The 14949-nt window shown below is 37.3% G+C and overlaps 1 protein-coding gene across 9 annotated transcripts in view; it reads left to right on the forward strand.

The window, feature by feature from the left end:
* NUBPL (NUBP iron-sulfur cluster assembly factor, mitochondrial) overlaps positions 1 to 14949 on the forward strand; it is a 351028-nt gene that overhangs the window by 189736 nt on the left and 146343 nt on the right. For all 9 annotated transcript variants that reach the window (XM_081229690.1, XM_081229694.1, XM_081229691.1 and 6 more), the window contains 2 exons: positions 9235 to 9274; positions 9361 to 9451. In XM_081229690.1, coding sequence (XP_081085816.1) covers positions 9235 to 9274; positions 9361 to 9451 — 131 coding nt within the window. The remainder of the gene's footprint in view (positions 1 to 9234; positions 9275 to 9360; positions 9452 to 14949) is intronic.

The raw sequence follows: 14949 nt of genomic DNA on the forward strand, positions 1-14949 counted from the left end.
CTCCTTCACAGCTCCCTCCCACTGGTGCAGGTCCTGTCCCTATTCTTTTGTCTCTGTTTTTTCTTTTGCCCTACTCACGTACGTGGTGAGTTTCTTGCCTTTTGGGATGTCTGAGGTCTTCTGCCAGTGTTCAGTGGGTGTTGTATAGGAGCAGTTCCACGTGTAGATGTATTTCTGATGTATTTGTGGGGAGAAAGGTGATCTCCACATCTTACTTTTCCACCATCTTCTCAAATCCCCCTAAAAGCTGCTTCCTTGAGAAGATAAAGACAATTGATAAACTGTTAGCCATCAGGAAAGAAAGGGAGAAGACTCAAATCAACAGGATTAGAAATGAAAAAGGAGAAGTAACAACTGACATTTCAGAAATTAAAAGGATCAAGAGAGATTACTACAAGCAAGTATATGCCAATAAAGTGGACAACCTGGAAAAAGTGAACAAATTCTTAAAAAGCACAACATTCCAAGAGTGAACTAGGAAGAAATACAAATTATGAACAGACCAATCACAAGCTCTGAAACTGAAACTCTGATTTAAAATCTTCCAACAAACAAAAGCCCAGAACAAGAAGGCTTCACAGGTGAATTCTGTCAAACATTTAGAGAAGAGCTAACACCTATCCTTCTCAAACACTTCCAAAATGTGGCAGAGGGAGGAACACTCCCAAACTCATTCTATGAGGCCACCATCACCCTGATACCAAAACCAGACAAGGATGTCACAAACAAAAAAACTACAGGCCAATATCACTGATGAACATAGATGCAAAAATCCTTAACAAAATACTAGCAAACAGAATCCAACAGCACATTAAAAGAATCATACACCATGATCAAGTGGGGTTTATCCCAGGAATGCAAGGATTCTTCAATATATGGAAATCAATCAGTGTGATACACCATATTAACAAATTGAAGGATAAAAACCATATGATCATCTCAATAGATGCAGAAAAAGCTTGTGACAAAATTCAACACCCATTTATGACAAAAATCGTACAGAAAGTAGGCACAGAGGGAACTTAACATAATAAAGGCCATATATGACAAACCCGCAGCCATCATCATTCTTAGTGGTGAAAAATTGAAATCATTTCCACTAAGATCAGGAACAAGACAAGGTTGCCCACTCTCACCACTATTATTCAACCTAGTTTTGGAAGTTTTAGCCACAGCAATCAGAGATGAAAAAGAAATAGAAGGAATCCAAATTGGAAAAGAAGAAGTAAAGCTGTCACTGTCTGCAGGTGACATGATACTATACATAGAGAATCCTAAAGATGCCACCAGAAAACTACTAGAGGTAATCATTGAATTTGGTAAAATAGCAGGATACAAAATTAAGGCACAGAAATCTCTTGCATTCCTATACACTAATGATGAAAAATCTGAAAGAGAAATTAAAGAAACACTCCCATTTACCATTGCAACAAAAAGAATAAAATACCTAGCACTAAACCTACCTAAGGAGACAAAAGACCTGTATGGAGAAACCTGTAGGACACTTTGAAAGAAATTAAAGATGATACAAAGAGGTGGAGAGATATACCATGTCCTTAGATTGGCAGAATCAATGTTGTAAAAATGACTGTTCTACCCAAAGCAATCTACAGATTCAATGCAATCCCTATCAAACTACCAATGGCATTTTTCACAGAACTAGAACAAAAAATTTCACAATTTGTATGGAAACACAAAAGACTCCAAATAGCCAAAGCAATCTTGAGAACATAAAGCAGAGCTGGAGGAATCAGGCTCCTGGAGTTAAGACTGTACTACAAAGGGACAGTAATCAAGACAGTATGTTATTGGCCCTGAAACAGAAAGATAGATCAATGGAAGAGGATAGAAAGCCCAGAGATAAATCCACACATCTATGGTCACCTTATCTTTGATAAAGGAGGCAAGAATATACAATGGAGTAAAGACGGCCTTTTCAATAAGTGGTGCCGGGAAAACTGGACAGCTACATGTAAAAGAATGAAATTAGAATGCTCCCTAACACCATACACAAAAATAAACTCAAATGGATTAAAGGCCTAAATGTAAGGCCAGACACTATACAAGTCTTAGAGGAAAGCAGTGGCAGTACACTCTATGACATATATCACAGCAAGATCCTTTCTGACCCATCTCCTAGAGAAATGGAAATAAAAACAAATAAATAAATAGGACCTAATGAAACTTAAAAGCTTTTGCACAGCAAAGGAGACTACAAACAAGATGAAAAGACAACCCTCAGAATGGGAGAAAATATTTGCAAACAAAGCAACTGACAAAGGATTACTCTCCAATATATTCAAGCAGGTCATGCAGCTGAATATGAAAAAAGCAAACAACCCAATCAAATAATGGGCAGAAGACCTAAATAGACATTTCTTCAAAGAAGATATACAAATTGCCAACAAATACATGAAAGGATGCTCAGCATCACTAATCATTAGAGAAACGCAAATCAAAACAACAATGAGGTATTATCTCACACCAGTCAGAATGGCTATCATCAAAAATCTACAAACAATAAAGCTGGAGAGTGTGTTGCGAAAAGGGAACCCTCTTGCACCGTTGGTGGGAATGTAAATTCATACAGCCATTATGGAGAACAGTATGGAGGTTCCTTAAAAAACTAAAAATAGAACTACCCTATGACCCAGCAATCCCACTACTGGGCATATACCTTGAGAAAACCACAATTCAAAGAGTCATGTGCCACAGTGTTCATTGCAGCACTATTTACAATAGCCAGGACATGGAATCAACCTAAGTGTCCATTGACAGATGAATGTATAAAGAAGATGTGTCACATATGCACAATGGAATATTACTCTGCCATAAAAGAAAACGAAATTGAGTTATTTGTAGTGAGGTGGATGGACCTAGAGTTTGTCGTACAGAGTGAAGCAAGTCAGAACAACAAATACCGTATGATAACACATATATATGGAATCCAAAGAAAAAAAAAATGGTTCTGATGAACCAAGGGGCAGGACAGGAATAAAGACGCAGATGTAGAGAATGGACTTGAGGAAATGGGGTTGGGGAAGGGTAAGCTAGGACGAAGTGAGAGAGTATCATTGATATATATACACTACCAAATGTAAAATAGATAGCTAGTTGGAAGCAGCTGCATAGCTCAGGGCTTTCTGACCACTTAGAGGGGTGGGATAGGGAGTGTGGGAGGGAGACACAGGAGGGATTGGATATGGAGATATATGTATATGTATAGGTGATTCACTTTGTTATACAGCATAGACTAACACAACAATGTAAAGCAATTATACTCCAATAAAGTGTTAAAAATTTTTTCGTTCATAGGCTATGCAGACAGAATAAGCCTTTTTAAAACTTGACCACTGTCTCTCCTGTCTGCTGGAGTTTAAGTTCCATCAGACCATATCTCTGACATTCACTGATGTTTTACCAGGGCCTATCCCAGTCTGTAGCACCTAGGAGTCATAAAGTAAATTTTTGTCTAATGAGTGTGTGAATGAATACTCTCACGAATTGGAATTTTGGTGTATACTAATATGGACAAAGAGTAATATGGTGTAAACTTTGAAGAATATCCTTGGGTTTAAAAAGTGGAAGAAGAATTTAGAAGGAATCAGGACAGACTTGATTGTTGCTATTATTATTTATCAACATTGATAATTTTTTTTGCCAAATCCTTGGTGAGTGTATACTGGATGATATCACATTTTATATCAACTATAGATTTTAATATAGATTGATATTTATGTTAATTTTATAATAAACTTCATATAGATCATAAAAAAAGATACAAATAGTTTAAGAAATACAGGGTACCTCGGAAAAAACCTAACAAAGAAAATGTACAACTTTCAAGAGGAAAAGAATTCTAAAATTTTATTGAAAGATTTTCAAAATGTCAATAATTGGAAAACAAATGATGTTCATGGATAGGAAGACTAAATTTTGTAAAAATCTTAGTTCCTCCTAATAGTCTTGCAAATCCAGTCAGAAGTCCACTTGTCGAAAGTGATGACCAAGTTGAATTTACAAATTATAAAGGTTAGCAAAGGGCCTGTGAAAAGGTAAGACACTCTTGAAGAGAGAGAAAACACAGGGGACTTGTGCTGCCATATAAGGGGGCTTATTATAAAACTGCAGTATATACCCCCTGTTTGGTATTGGCTCAAGGATAGACAGATAAACTAGTAGAACCGAATAGATAGTCCAGAAACAGACTTATATATATATATGGAAACCTGATTTATGACAAGGCTAGCATTGCAGACTATTGATTGTAGGACAATTTATTATCCACGTGGAAATAAAGTAGTGGATCCTCACATTACACACACAAATTAATTTAAGATGGTTTAAGGACTTAGATGTAAAATGCAAAACTATGAAGGTTTAGAAGACAATATAAGATGCGATCTGAATGACTGTATTAGTAAAGGCTTTCTTAAACAAGACCCAATAAGGATAGACCATAACGGAAAAAACTGATTAATTTGATTACATAAAACGTAAAAACTTCTGTTATTCAAAAGACATTATAAAGGGACAGAACAGCAGAGCCTTGTTCAAGATGATGAACTCAAATGCCTAGTGCATTTGATTTATGTATTTGATATTTGCACAACTGGAAAACAGGAACAAATTGCTAATAAGTACATAGAAAATGAAGGAAACACATACACACATGCACAAAGATCTTCTTATCAGTTCAGGGAGAGAAAGGAAAAATAATATTGTGTGCTATATTGCTCAGCTATTAATAACATTTACATGATATCTAATAAAAATAGTGATATTGCATTTGGGAAGATGGGTGCATGAAAAGCGTGCCTGTGTTTGTGAAAAAGAGCTAAATACTTTAATATGTCATGAGATAACTAAAAATTGTCAAACTCTTGGTTTGGTAGATTAGCTAATTGTATTGTATCAACATTAGTTTCCTGGTTGTGATAATTGTACTATGGTTATATAAAATATTAACATTAGGGAAAGCTAGGTGAAGGGTATATGAGGACTCTGGCTATACTTGCAACTTTCTGTAAGCCTAAGATTAATTCATAAGAAGTTAAAAAAATCAACTAATAGTTGTTGGCTCTGGGGAGTAAGAAATGCGACAGTGCTGGGGGATTATTGACATTTGGTAATAATTTTTATAGTACTACTTGACTTTTTAATTGGTATGCATTTGTTATTGGAGAAGATGGAAAGTAGAAAACTGTGCAGAGCACAATGGAGGAAAGTTATTTCTCTGTAAATTTAACTTGGATGCTTTGGAAAGAATTGACAAAGTTAGTTACGTGGAAAAGAATATTGCTATCAAATTATCTATGAGGGGGCTTCCCTGGTGGCGCAGTGGTTGGGAATCCGCCTGCCAATGCAGGGGACATGGGTTCATGCCCCGGTCTGGGAAGATCCCACATGCCACAGAGCGGCTGGGCCCATGAGCCATGGCCGCTGAGCCTGCGCGTCTGGAGCCTGTGCTCCGCAATAGGAGAGACCACAACGGCAAGAGGCCTGCGTACCACAGGAAAAAAAAAAATTATCTATGGGGGAGTTGAGCTTGTTAGTTTAGTCAGAAGTTAAAGAGGGAAACCATTAAAAAGTATATATATTCTTAAACATTTTATTTTAGCTTGGAACATAAAAATGCATACTTATTCACCAATCTTTTAATGAAGGGCCATAGCTTTTTTTTTTTTTTTTTTTTTGCGTTACATGGGCCTCTCACTGTTGCGGCCTCTCCCGTTGCGGAGCACAGGCTCCGGACACACAGGCTCAACAGCCATGGCTCACGGGCCCAGCCGCTCCGCGGCACGTGGGATCCTCCCAGACCGGGGCACGAACCCGCGTCCCCTGCATTGGCAGGCGGACTCTCAACCACTGCGCCACCAGGGAAGCCCGGGCCATAGCTTTTTTTGTGTGTAGGGAATCCAGTGAATAGAGTTCAGTAATGGATTTCTTATATAAACCATGCCTGTATGCTTTATCATAATTTTAAATTTCAGTTTCTTTAAAGAGGAGAGAGAACCTAAAGAACATATGATAAAACCTGAATATGTAATTCTGCTAGATTTTTATGATTTTGCCATAAACCTTTAGCCTAATACTAGTCCAAGTTACGTAAGGTGAGAGGGCTTCTAGTGTACTTTGTTATGGTGAAGAACTAGGATATGGTAGCAAGAATGACTGGGGACGTGGCTACACAGATAGTCTGATAAAAGAAACTATATTTTATAATAACCTTTTGCTATGTGAAGTGTATTTTCTTTGTTTTGTATTGAGCATAAGCAGTACATTGGTTTTCTCTTTTGAGATTAATACAATTTACTGTCTCAATACAAAGTAGAGGTTTTTTTTTCTTTTACTGTGGTAAAAAACATAACATAAAATTTACCTTCTGGGTTTCCCTGGTGGCACAGTGGTTAAGAGTCCACCTGCCGATGGAGGGGACACGGGTTTGTGCCCTGTTCCGGGAAGATCCCACATGCCACAGAGCGGCTGGGCCCATGAGCCATGGCCGCTGAGCCTGTGAATCCAGAGCGGCTGGGCCCATGAGCCATGGCCGCTGAGCCTGTGAATCCAGAGCCTGTGCTCCGCAACGGGAGAGGCCACAACAGTGAGAGGCCCGCATACCGCAATAAAAAAATAATAAATAAATAAATTTACCTTCTTAACCATTTTTAAGTGTACAATTCAGTGGTATTAAATACATTCATAATGTTGTGCAGCCATCACCACTATCTACCTCCATACTTCTTTTCATCTTGTAAAACCAAAACACCCTATCCATTAAACAGTAGCTCTCCATTGCTACTTTCCCCTGCCTCTGGCAACCACCATTCTACTTTCTGTCTCTATCATTTTGACTATTTTCAGTATCTCATATAAAGGGGATCATACAGTATTTCTTTTTGTGTCTGACTTATTTTACTTAGCAGTGTTCTCGTGGTTCATCCATGTTGTAGCATATGTCAGAATTTTCTTCCTTTTTAAGGCTGAATAATATTCCATTGCATATCTATACCACGTTTAGCTTATCCATTCATTCATTAAAGGACACTTGGGTTGTTTCCACATTTTAGGTATTGTGAATAATGCTGCTGTGAACATGAGTGTACAAATATCTCTTCAAGACACTGATACCCTTCAATCCTTTTTTCATCCCTGCTTTCAGTTCCACCAAGAAGTGGAATTGCTGGATTGTATGGTAATTCTATTTTTAATTTTTTGAGGAACTCATATTATTTTCCATAACATTTCCATTTTACATTCCCATGGACAGTGCACAAGGGTTGCCATTTGTCTCTATTCTTGCCAACTGTTGTTATTTCCTGTGGGTTTTTTTTTATGGCAGCCATCCTAATAGTGTGAGGTGGCCTCTCATTGTAATTTTGATTCACATTTCCCTAATGATCATTGATGTTGAACATTTTTTCATGTGCTTATTGGCCATTTGTATATCTTCCTTGGAGAAATGTCTATTCACTTCCTTTGCCCATTTTTGAATTTTGTTGTTGAGTTTTAAGAGTTCTCTCTATATTCTATTCTGGGTATTAATCTCTATAAGATATATGATTTACAAATATTTTCTCCCATTCTTTGGGTTGCCTTTTCACTCTGTTGATATTATCTCCTGATGCACAACGTTTAAAACCTTTCATGAACTCTAATTTGTCTGTTGTTGCTTTTGTTGCCTATGTCTTTGGTGTGTATCCAAGAAATCCTTGCCAAATCTAATGACATGAAGCTCTTGCCCTGTGTTTTCTTCTAAGAGCTTTATAGTTTTAGCTCTTACATTTAGGCCTTTGATCCATTTTGAGTTAATTTTTTGTCTGTGGTGTTAAGTAAGTGTCCAACTTCATTCTTTTGCATGTGGATATACAGTTTTCCCAGCTTTTCCCCCAGTGAATGATCTTGGCCTCTCTGTGAAAAAATCGTTTGACTGTGTGTGTGAGGGTTTATTTCTGGGCTCTCTATTCTGTTTCATTGGCCTATATGTCTACCTTTATGCCAGTACCACATTGTTTTGATTGCTGTAGCTTTGTAGTAAGCTTTGAAATAAGGAAGTATGAGTCCTCAAGCTGTGTTCATCTCTTTCAAGATTGATTTGCATATTTGGGATCCTTTGAGATACCATATGAATTTTAGGATGGATTTTTTATTTCTGCAAGAAATATTATCAGCATTTTGATAGGGATTGCATTGAATCTGTAGGTGGCTTTGGGTAGTATTGACATCTTAATATTAAGTCTTCCAGTTAATGAACATGCATATGTTTTCATTTGTTTATGTCTTCTTTAATTTCTTTCAGCAATGTTTTGTAGTTTTCATTTTGCAAGTCTTTTACCTCCTTGATTAAGTAAATTCCAAAGTATTTATTCTTTTTGATGTTGTTATAAATGGGATTTTCATAATTTCCTTTTCAGATTGTTCATTGTTAGTGTATAGAAATGAAGTATTTTGACTTTGTATCCTCTACTTTACCAGATTTATTTATTAGCTCCAGTAGTTTTTTATGGAACCTTCAGGGTTTTATTTATAAGATCATAACATCTGTGAGAAGAGAAAACTTTACTTCTCCCTTTCCAATTTGGATGCTGTTTATTTCTTTTTCTTGCCTCATTGCTCTGGCTATAACTTTCAGTATTATGTTGAATAAAAGTGGCAAAAGTGGGCATCCTTATCTTGTTCCTGATCCTAGAGGAAAAATGTTCAGTCTTTTACTATTGAGTATGATGCTTGTTGTGGGTTTTTCACATCTGGCTTTTATTATGTTGAGATACGAAATAGAGTTTGTTACTTTTTTTGGATTCTTATATATTTTTCCAAAATTTCAAGTAAAGAAAAGAAATAACTGTGTGTGTGTGTTTGCAAATATACATTGTATACACATACTAGATAAGCATATGTATATAATTTATTTATCAATATATATGAATAAACCTGGTGGACAAAATTACTTACTGAGGTTATTTTTTTAGAATATTTGAAAATAGTAGATGAAGTGTTTCTTAATAAAACTATATCCCATCTATTTTTAGATGTTGCATCCATTGGGTGTATTAGTTGTATGCTTGGTATAATGTTTAAACTGTTGCAAATTGAGGTGAATTAGTTGGAAGTGAAAGACTAGCAATATGAGTAGCTTATTTATATTTTTAATTTGACACTCTTTGATAAGAAAACAGGCAATATGTTTATGTATAATGACTTACTCTTCTAAAAGATGTTTTTTTCTTATTTCAGGTAACTTAATGCGGCCTCTTTTGAATTATGGTATTGCTTGGTGAGCATATCTTTTTTACTTTATGTTACTTTTCAGAATAATATTAACTTATATAAATTAGTTGTATTTTTGGTTTCCCATTGCAGTATGTCCATGGGCTTCCTGATTGAAGAGACTGCACCCATTGTTTGGAGAGGCCTTATGGTAATGTCAGCCATTGAGAAACTGTTGAGGCAGGTAAGAAAATTGCATTAAGCATCATTTTATTATCGGCACACTGTGGTTAATATTTTCTGATTGGAGAGCCGTTAAAATTTGCAGTCAGGTTTGAGATGTTTTGCAAAACAACCCAGTCGATATACTGAATTTATAATGAGGTGTGTGGCGCCAAGACCAACTTTCACTGTCACATGATTGAATCTTTCCCGTTGCTTATTAGTACTAAAATCTAATGTCTTATTTTATATTATTCTGTTTTTCTGTTCAGACTCTTGAGTCTACATCAAGGCAAGGAAATTTATTTTATAAGTAATCTGCCTTCTTTAGATTTATGGTTAATTTCATTGTGGCCAATACTGAGTTATAAGGGCAGTGTAGAAATTCCTTAGATGTAGAAAAAATTCTATAAACCACAGTGCTTATGATTAAGATTGCTTCAGAACAAAATGAAATTTTATTTTACTCCGAGTACATATGGCTACATATTTATTTACATAGTATCTGTCCAATCAACTTGAATTTGTCCTTAAGGAAAAGAACAGTTGACTGGATAATCTAAAAATATCAGATGAGCTCTATGTTATTTATAGGAATAAATTTTATTTTTTCTTAGTAACTGTGAATTTATAGTTAATTATGTTCTAGGTAAATATTATAAGTACTTTGGATTTTCTCCACTGACTTATAACAATTACGCCTTATTTATTCATGTTTTACTCTGGGTCAGGCACCATGCCATAGGCTGGCAGTTCTAATCATAGATATTCCTATATTCATTTCCAGTTGTGAAAGTAAGTAGATATAATATGTCTTGAACTCTGAAACTCTTCTTTTTTCATTGTAACATCTTGTCTTTTTTCTGCTGCTTGAGTTCTGATAAATGTGCTCTTTGATCTTTGGTCCCAGAATCCTCCTATTTTCTCAGCACGTTTAAGTCTCTTGGCTGCATTTCTTCCTCTTTCACACTCAGATCCCATAGTTGGTTATTTCAGTTATACTCCTGATCCCATCCATTCCAGTTCCTTTGTGATCTTGACCTTTATTTCTGTGGATTAAGCTAGAATTTTTTTGTTTTTTTCTTTAAGGAAATTCTAAAACAATCTTTATTCAGTTTATAATTAAAGTTAGAGTCAATGGAAATTTGGAAACACCAGAAAGAGAATTTTGATTTTAATATTGTCAACTGAAAAAATTATGCAACCTGTAAGTTGAGAATTATGTTTTATTTGGCGGACAAAACTGAGGACTTCATCCCAGGATGCAGTCTCTCAGGTAACTCTAAGGGACTGCTTCGAAGAGGTAAGGGAGGGGCCAGGGTATATAAGAGTTTTTGCAGCAAAGACAGGTAGTCAGAACATCAAAAGATTACTCTTAATTTAAGAAAATCATATATCTCAAATTAAGGAATTTAGCGCTTGTCTATGTATGGGAGGATGCAAGAGTTTGGGCCTGTTGAAATCCTTCCTTTGATATCTGGGGCCCTCGGTTATCTGGGGCCAGTATCCTGTGCTTTCTCATCCTGAGTTTCCTCAGGGTGCACCATCAGGGGTGGCTGCAGCAGCTGACTGCTAGATGGGGGGCATCCTGTTTCTATCCTGAGTTCCCTCAGGACTAACTGTCAGGGAGGCGGTAATGTGATGGCTTGATGGCTGCAACATCCTTGTTTACTGATATGGCAGGCAACATTTTCTCATTGACAATATTAATTTCCCCCGTCCTATGTTAGTGTTAGAATTCTCAACAGGAAATGATTCAGAATTCCTCCTAAGTCTTTATGGATGGCCACAAGAAGATGGAAGTACTTCCACTTTCCACAGTGATCAGACACTTAGAGATCCAAGTCAGTGAGAAGAGACACAGAAGTCCAGGCCAAGGGTTGGTGATCCTAGCTCAGAGATATAGAATCCCCATAGCCTGTGCCCAGCAAGGGGTGAGCAAGTTCTCTCTTTTCTGTCCTTTTTAAATCTCAGGGATCCTTTTAAATCTCAGATTCCAACAGGTGACAAAAGCATCTGCAAATGAGCCCCTGAGCCTGGAAGAGAGAGAGCAAGTGTGTACCTGCCGTCAGGAGAGGGGCAAAGGGAGTTTCCCACAGAATGAGATTAAACCTGACAGTTCGAATAATTAGGCTACAGAAAGACTGCACCTGAAGCTCACACTTAGATTTAGTACCTGCTTTTATAAACAAAGAAAACTTTTTGAGACCAGAGGTGAGAAGATCAAAAGTCTGAAGGAACCAGAGTATATTATTTTTTTATTTTGTGGGGTGTTGGGGAAGGGAAGAGGAGGCAGGATGCCAATTCTGTATTCTCAATGTCCCACCATAACCCAGCCTTTTGTATCTACTGCTGAGTACTGTTGGAGAATGTAGAATACTTGTGTTAATTCCTGGCATCATACATTTTTGATTTCTGAGTTTAACCAGGCTCTCAACACTTCAATCGTCTGATTTAATTCATTATTTTTCTCAACATTTATTAAATGCTCAGCTTAAAAAATATTTAGGAGGCTTCCCTGGTGGTGCAGTGGTTGAGAGTCCACCTGCCAATGCAGGGGACGTGGGTTCGTGCCCCGGTCCGGGAAGATCCCACATGCCGCGGAGTGGCTGGGCCCGTGAGCCATGGCCACTGAGCCTGCGCGTCTGGAGCCTGTGCTCTGCAATGGGAGAGGCCCCAACAGTGAGAGGCCCGCGTACCGCAAAAAAAAAAAAAAAAAAAAATTTTAGGGAATTTGGTAGTTTGGCAGAGGACCTACTGGAGATGTGGCAGTTTGACTCGCTGGCACATAAATCATATAAAAGTCACAGTTTATTCTGAAAAATGCTGAAGATACATTTTTAGCAAACATACTACAAAATATCAGAATGAATATCGGGCGAGAAAATGAATCCATTACTTTTTTTTTTTTTTTTTTTGCGGTATGTGGGCCTCTCACTGTTGCGGCCTCCCCCGTTGGGGAGCACAGGCTCCGGACACGCAGGCTCAATGGCCATGGCTCACGGGCCCAGCCGCTCCGCGGCATGTGGGATTTTCCTGGACCGGGGCATGAACCCGTGTCCCCTGCATTGGCAGGCGGACCCTCAACCACTGCGCCACCAGGGAAGCCCCATTACTTATTTTATTGGGATACTTAGAGGATACCTAGAGTATCCTCTAGGATATTAGGATATTGGACTGCATGTTTGCCATACAGTCTTTTGTAAAGCTGCTTCTGTCATCTGCACATTTTAATAAGAGCTGAAAGCTGATATTTTTGGATCATACCGTGACCAGTGCTAATCATCTGAGCTATTAATTAAGGAGTGTTTTGTTTTTGTTTTGCTTTAGAAAGCAGACCAGCATTTGGTAAATTTAACATCCTTTGTTGAAAATATAGTAGCTGGATAGATGCTCTATATAGCAGTGGATTGTAGAGGGTACCTGGTTCATTGGCTGATTAAAAAAATTGAATATAACACATATGTAGAAGAAGGTACAGATCATAAGTGTCCAGATAGATGGATTATCCCAAAGTGAAAACACCTTTATACTCATCATTCAGGACAAGATAAATAGAATACCAATGTTCCAGAAGCTCTTCTCCTGTCCCTTCCCAGTTACTATTTTGTGGGGAGATGATAAATACTTGTGATAGGTCTGCCATCTTGAACTGGAATCTTTTTTAAAGTTTTTTTCCCTCTTTCTTTTAATTTACTGAGTTAAACTTATAATAGGATTCACAGATCTTATATGTGGAGTTCAGTGATTTTTGATAAACATATATGACTGTGTAACCATACCCCAATCAAGATAGAGGACATTTCTATTCCCCTAGAAAGTTTCCTTGGGCTCTCTTGTAGTCAGTCCCACACCCATAGGCCATGATTGTTGTGATTTCTATCACCAAAATGAGTTTTACATGTTCCTATACTTCATATAAAGGGAACCTTATAGTATATAGCCTTTTGTATCTGGTTTCTTTTTCTTAGTCTAATGCTTTTGAAGTCATCCTTGTTGCATGTATCAGTAGCTGAGTCCTTTTTATTGCTGAGTAGTATTCCTTTGCATGAATATAACCCAATATTGTTTTAGCTATTCTTCTGTTGATAGACATTTAGGTAGTCTCCAGTTTTTGGCCATTATGAATAATGCTGCTATAAATACTTGTACAAGTGTTCATAAGAGTTCCAGTTGTTCACATCTTTGTCAATGTTTGGTGTGGTCATTCTGTTCACTTGTGGGTATAAAATGATATCTTCTGATGGTTTTAATTTGTGCTTCCCTGATGGTCAGTGATGTTAAGCCCCTGTTCATGTACATGTTAGATATTGCTGTATCTTCTTTCATGAAGTGTATGTTCAAGTCTTTCACTCTTTTTTTTTTGGCTCATTTTTCTTCTTGTAATTGAGTTGCAAGAGTTTTAATATATTCTGGTTATGAGTCCATTGTCAGATACATGTATTGGGAATATTCCTCCCAGTCTGTGGCTTGCCTTGTGATGAGCTGAAGTTTTAAATTTTTGTGAAATCCAATTTATCCCCCCCCCAATTTTTTTTTCTTAATGCTTAGTGCTTTTTCTGCCCTCTCTAAGAAATCTTTGCCTTTGTCTACCCCAAGGTTGTAAAGATATTCTCGTGTATATTTTTACCTTTAAATTTTACAGGTCTGGCTTGTATATCCCATTGTATGAAGTGAGATAATAATGATCAAGGTTTATATTTTTTCATATTGTGTCATAATAGGAAATATATTTATTCTTTGTCCTTGGGTCCTGACACAAAGCTCCTAAAACCCTTGGAATTTCCTAAGTGATAGGATTGTCCTTTGTCATTCATAAGGAGCCTCTTTTTGAGCACACCTGCTAGTTCATGCTAGTGAGGTGACTTGGGGTAGGACCCCTAGATAGCCTCAGGATGGGACTGGTCACCAGCAAGGCCGAGTATTTAGAGGGTTAGAACTTTCAGCCTCTCCTACTGACCTCTGGGAAGGGGAAGTGGGGTGGGCTGCAGATTAAACTCTATGAAAATTCTTGAACAACAAGATTCGATGAGCTTCTGGGTTGTAAAACAGACACACATGCTGGGTGGGTTGTGTACTCTAGTTCCATGGGGACAGAAGCTCCTGTGCTCAGGGCCCTTCTGAACCTTGTATTTACCTCTTCATCTGGCCGTTCATCTGTATCCTTTATAATACCCTTTATAATAAACTGGTAAATGTAAGTAAACATTTCTCTGAGTTCTGTGAGCTGCTCTAGTGAAATACAGGCAACCTCAGATATTGTGGGTTTGGTTCCAGACCACTGCAGTGAAGGGGATACCACAATAAAGCAGTTGCATAAACTTTTTTGTTTCCAAGTGCACATGAGAGTTACGTTTCCATTATACTTTAGTCTATTAAGTGTGCAATAGCATTATGTCTAAAAAGAAAAAAAGTGCATACCTTAATTAAAATATACTTTATTGCTAAAAAGTGTTAACCATCAGCTGAGCCTTCAGCAAGTCGTAATCTTTTTGCAATAGTAACATGAAAGATCAGTGA

Source organism: Mesoplodon bidens, assembly GCF_964165515.1.
Source record: "Mesoplodon bidens genome assembly, chromosome: 3".
NCBI lineage: Eukaryota > Metazoa > Chordata > Mammalia > Artiodactyla > Ziphiidae > Mesoplodon > Mesoplodon bidens.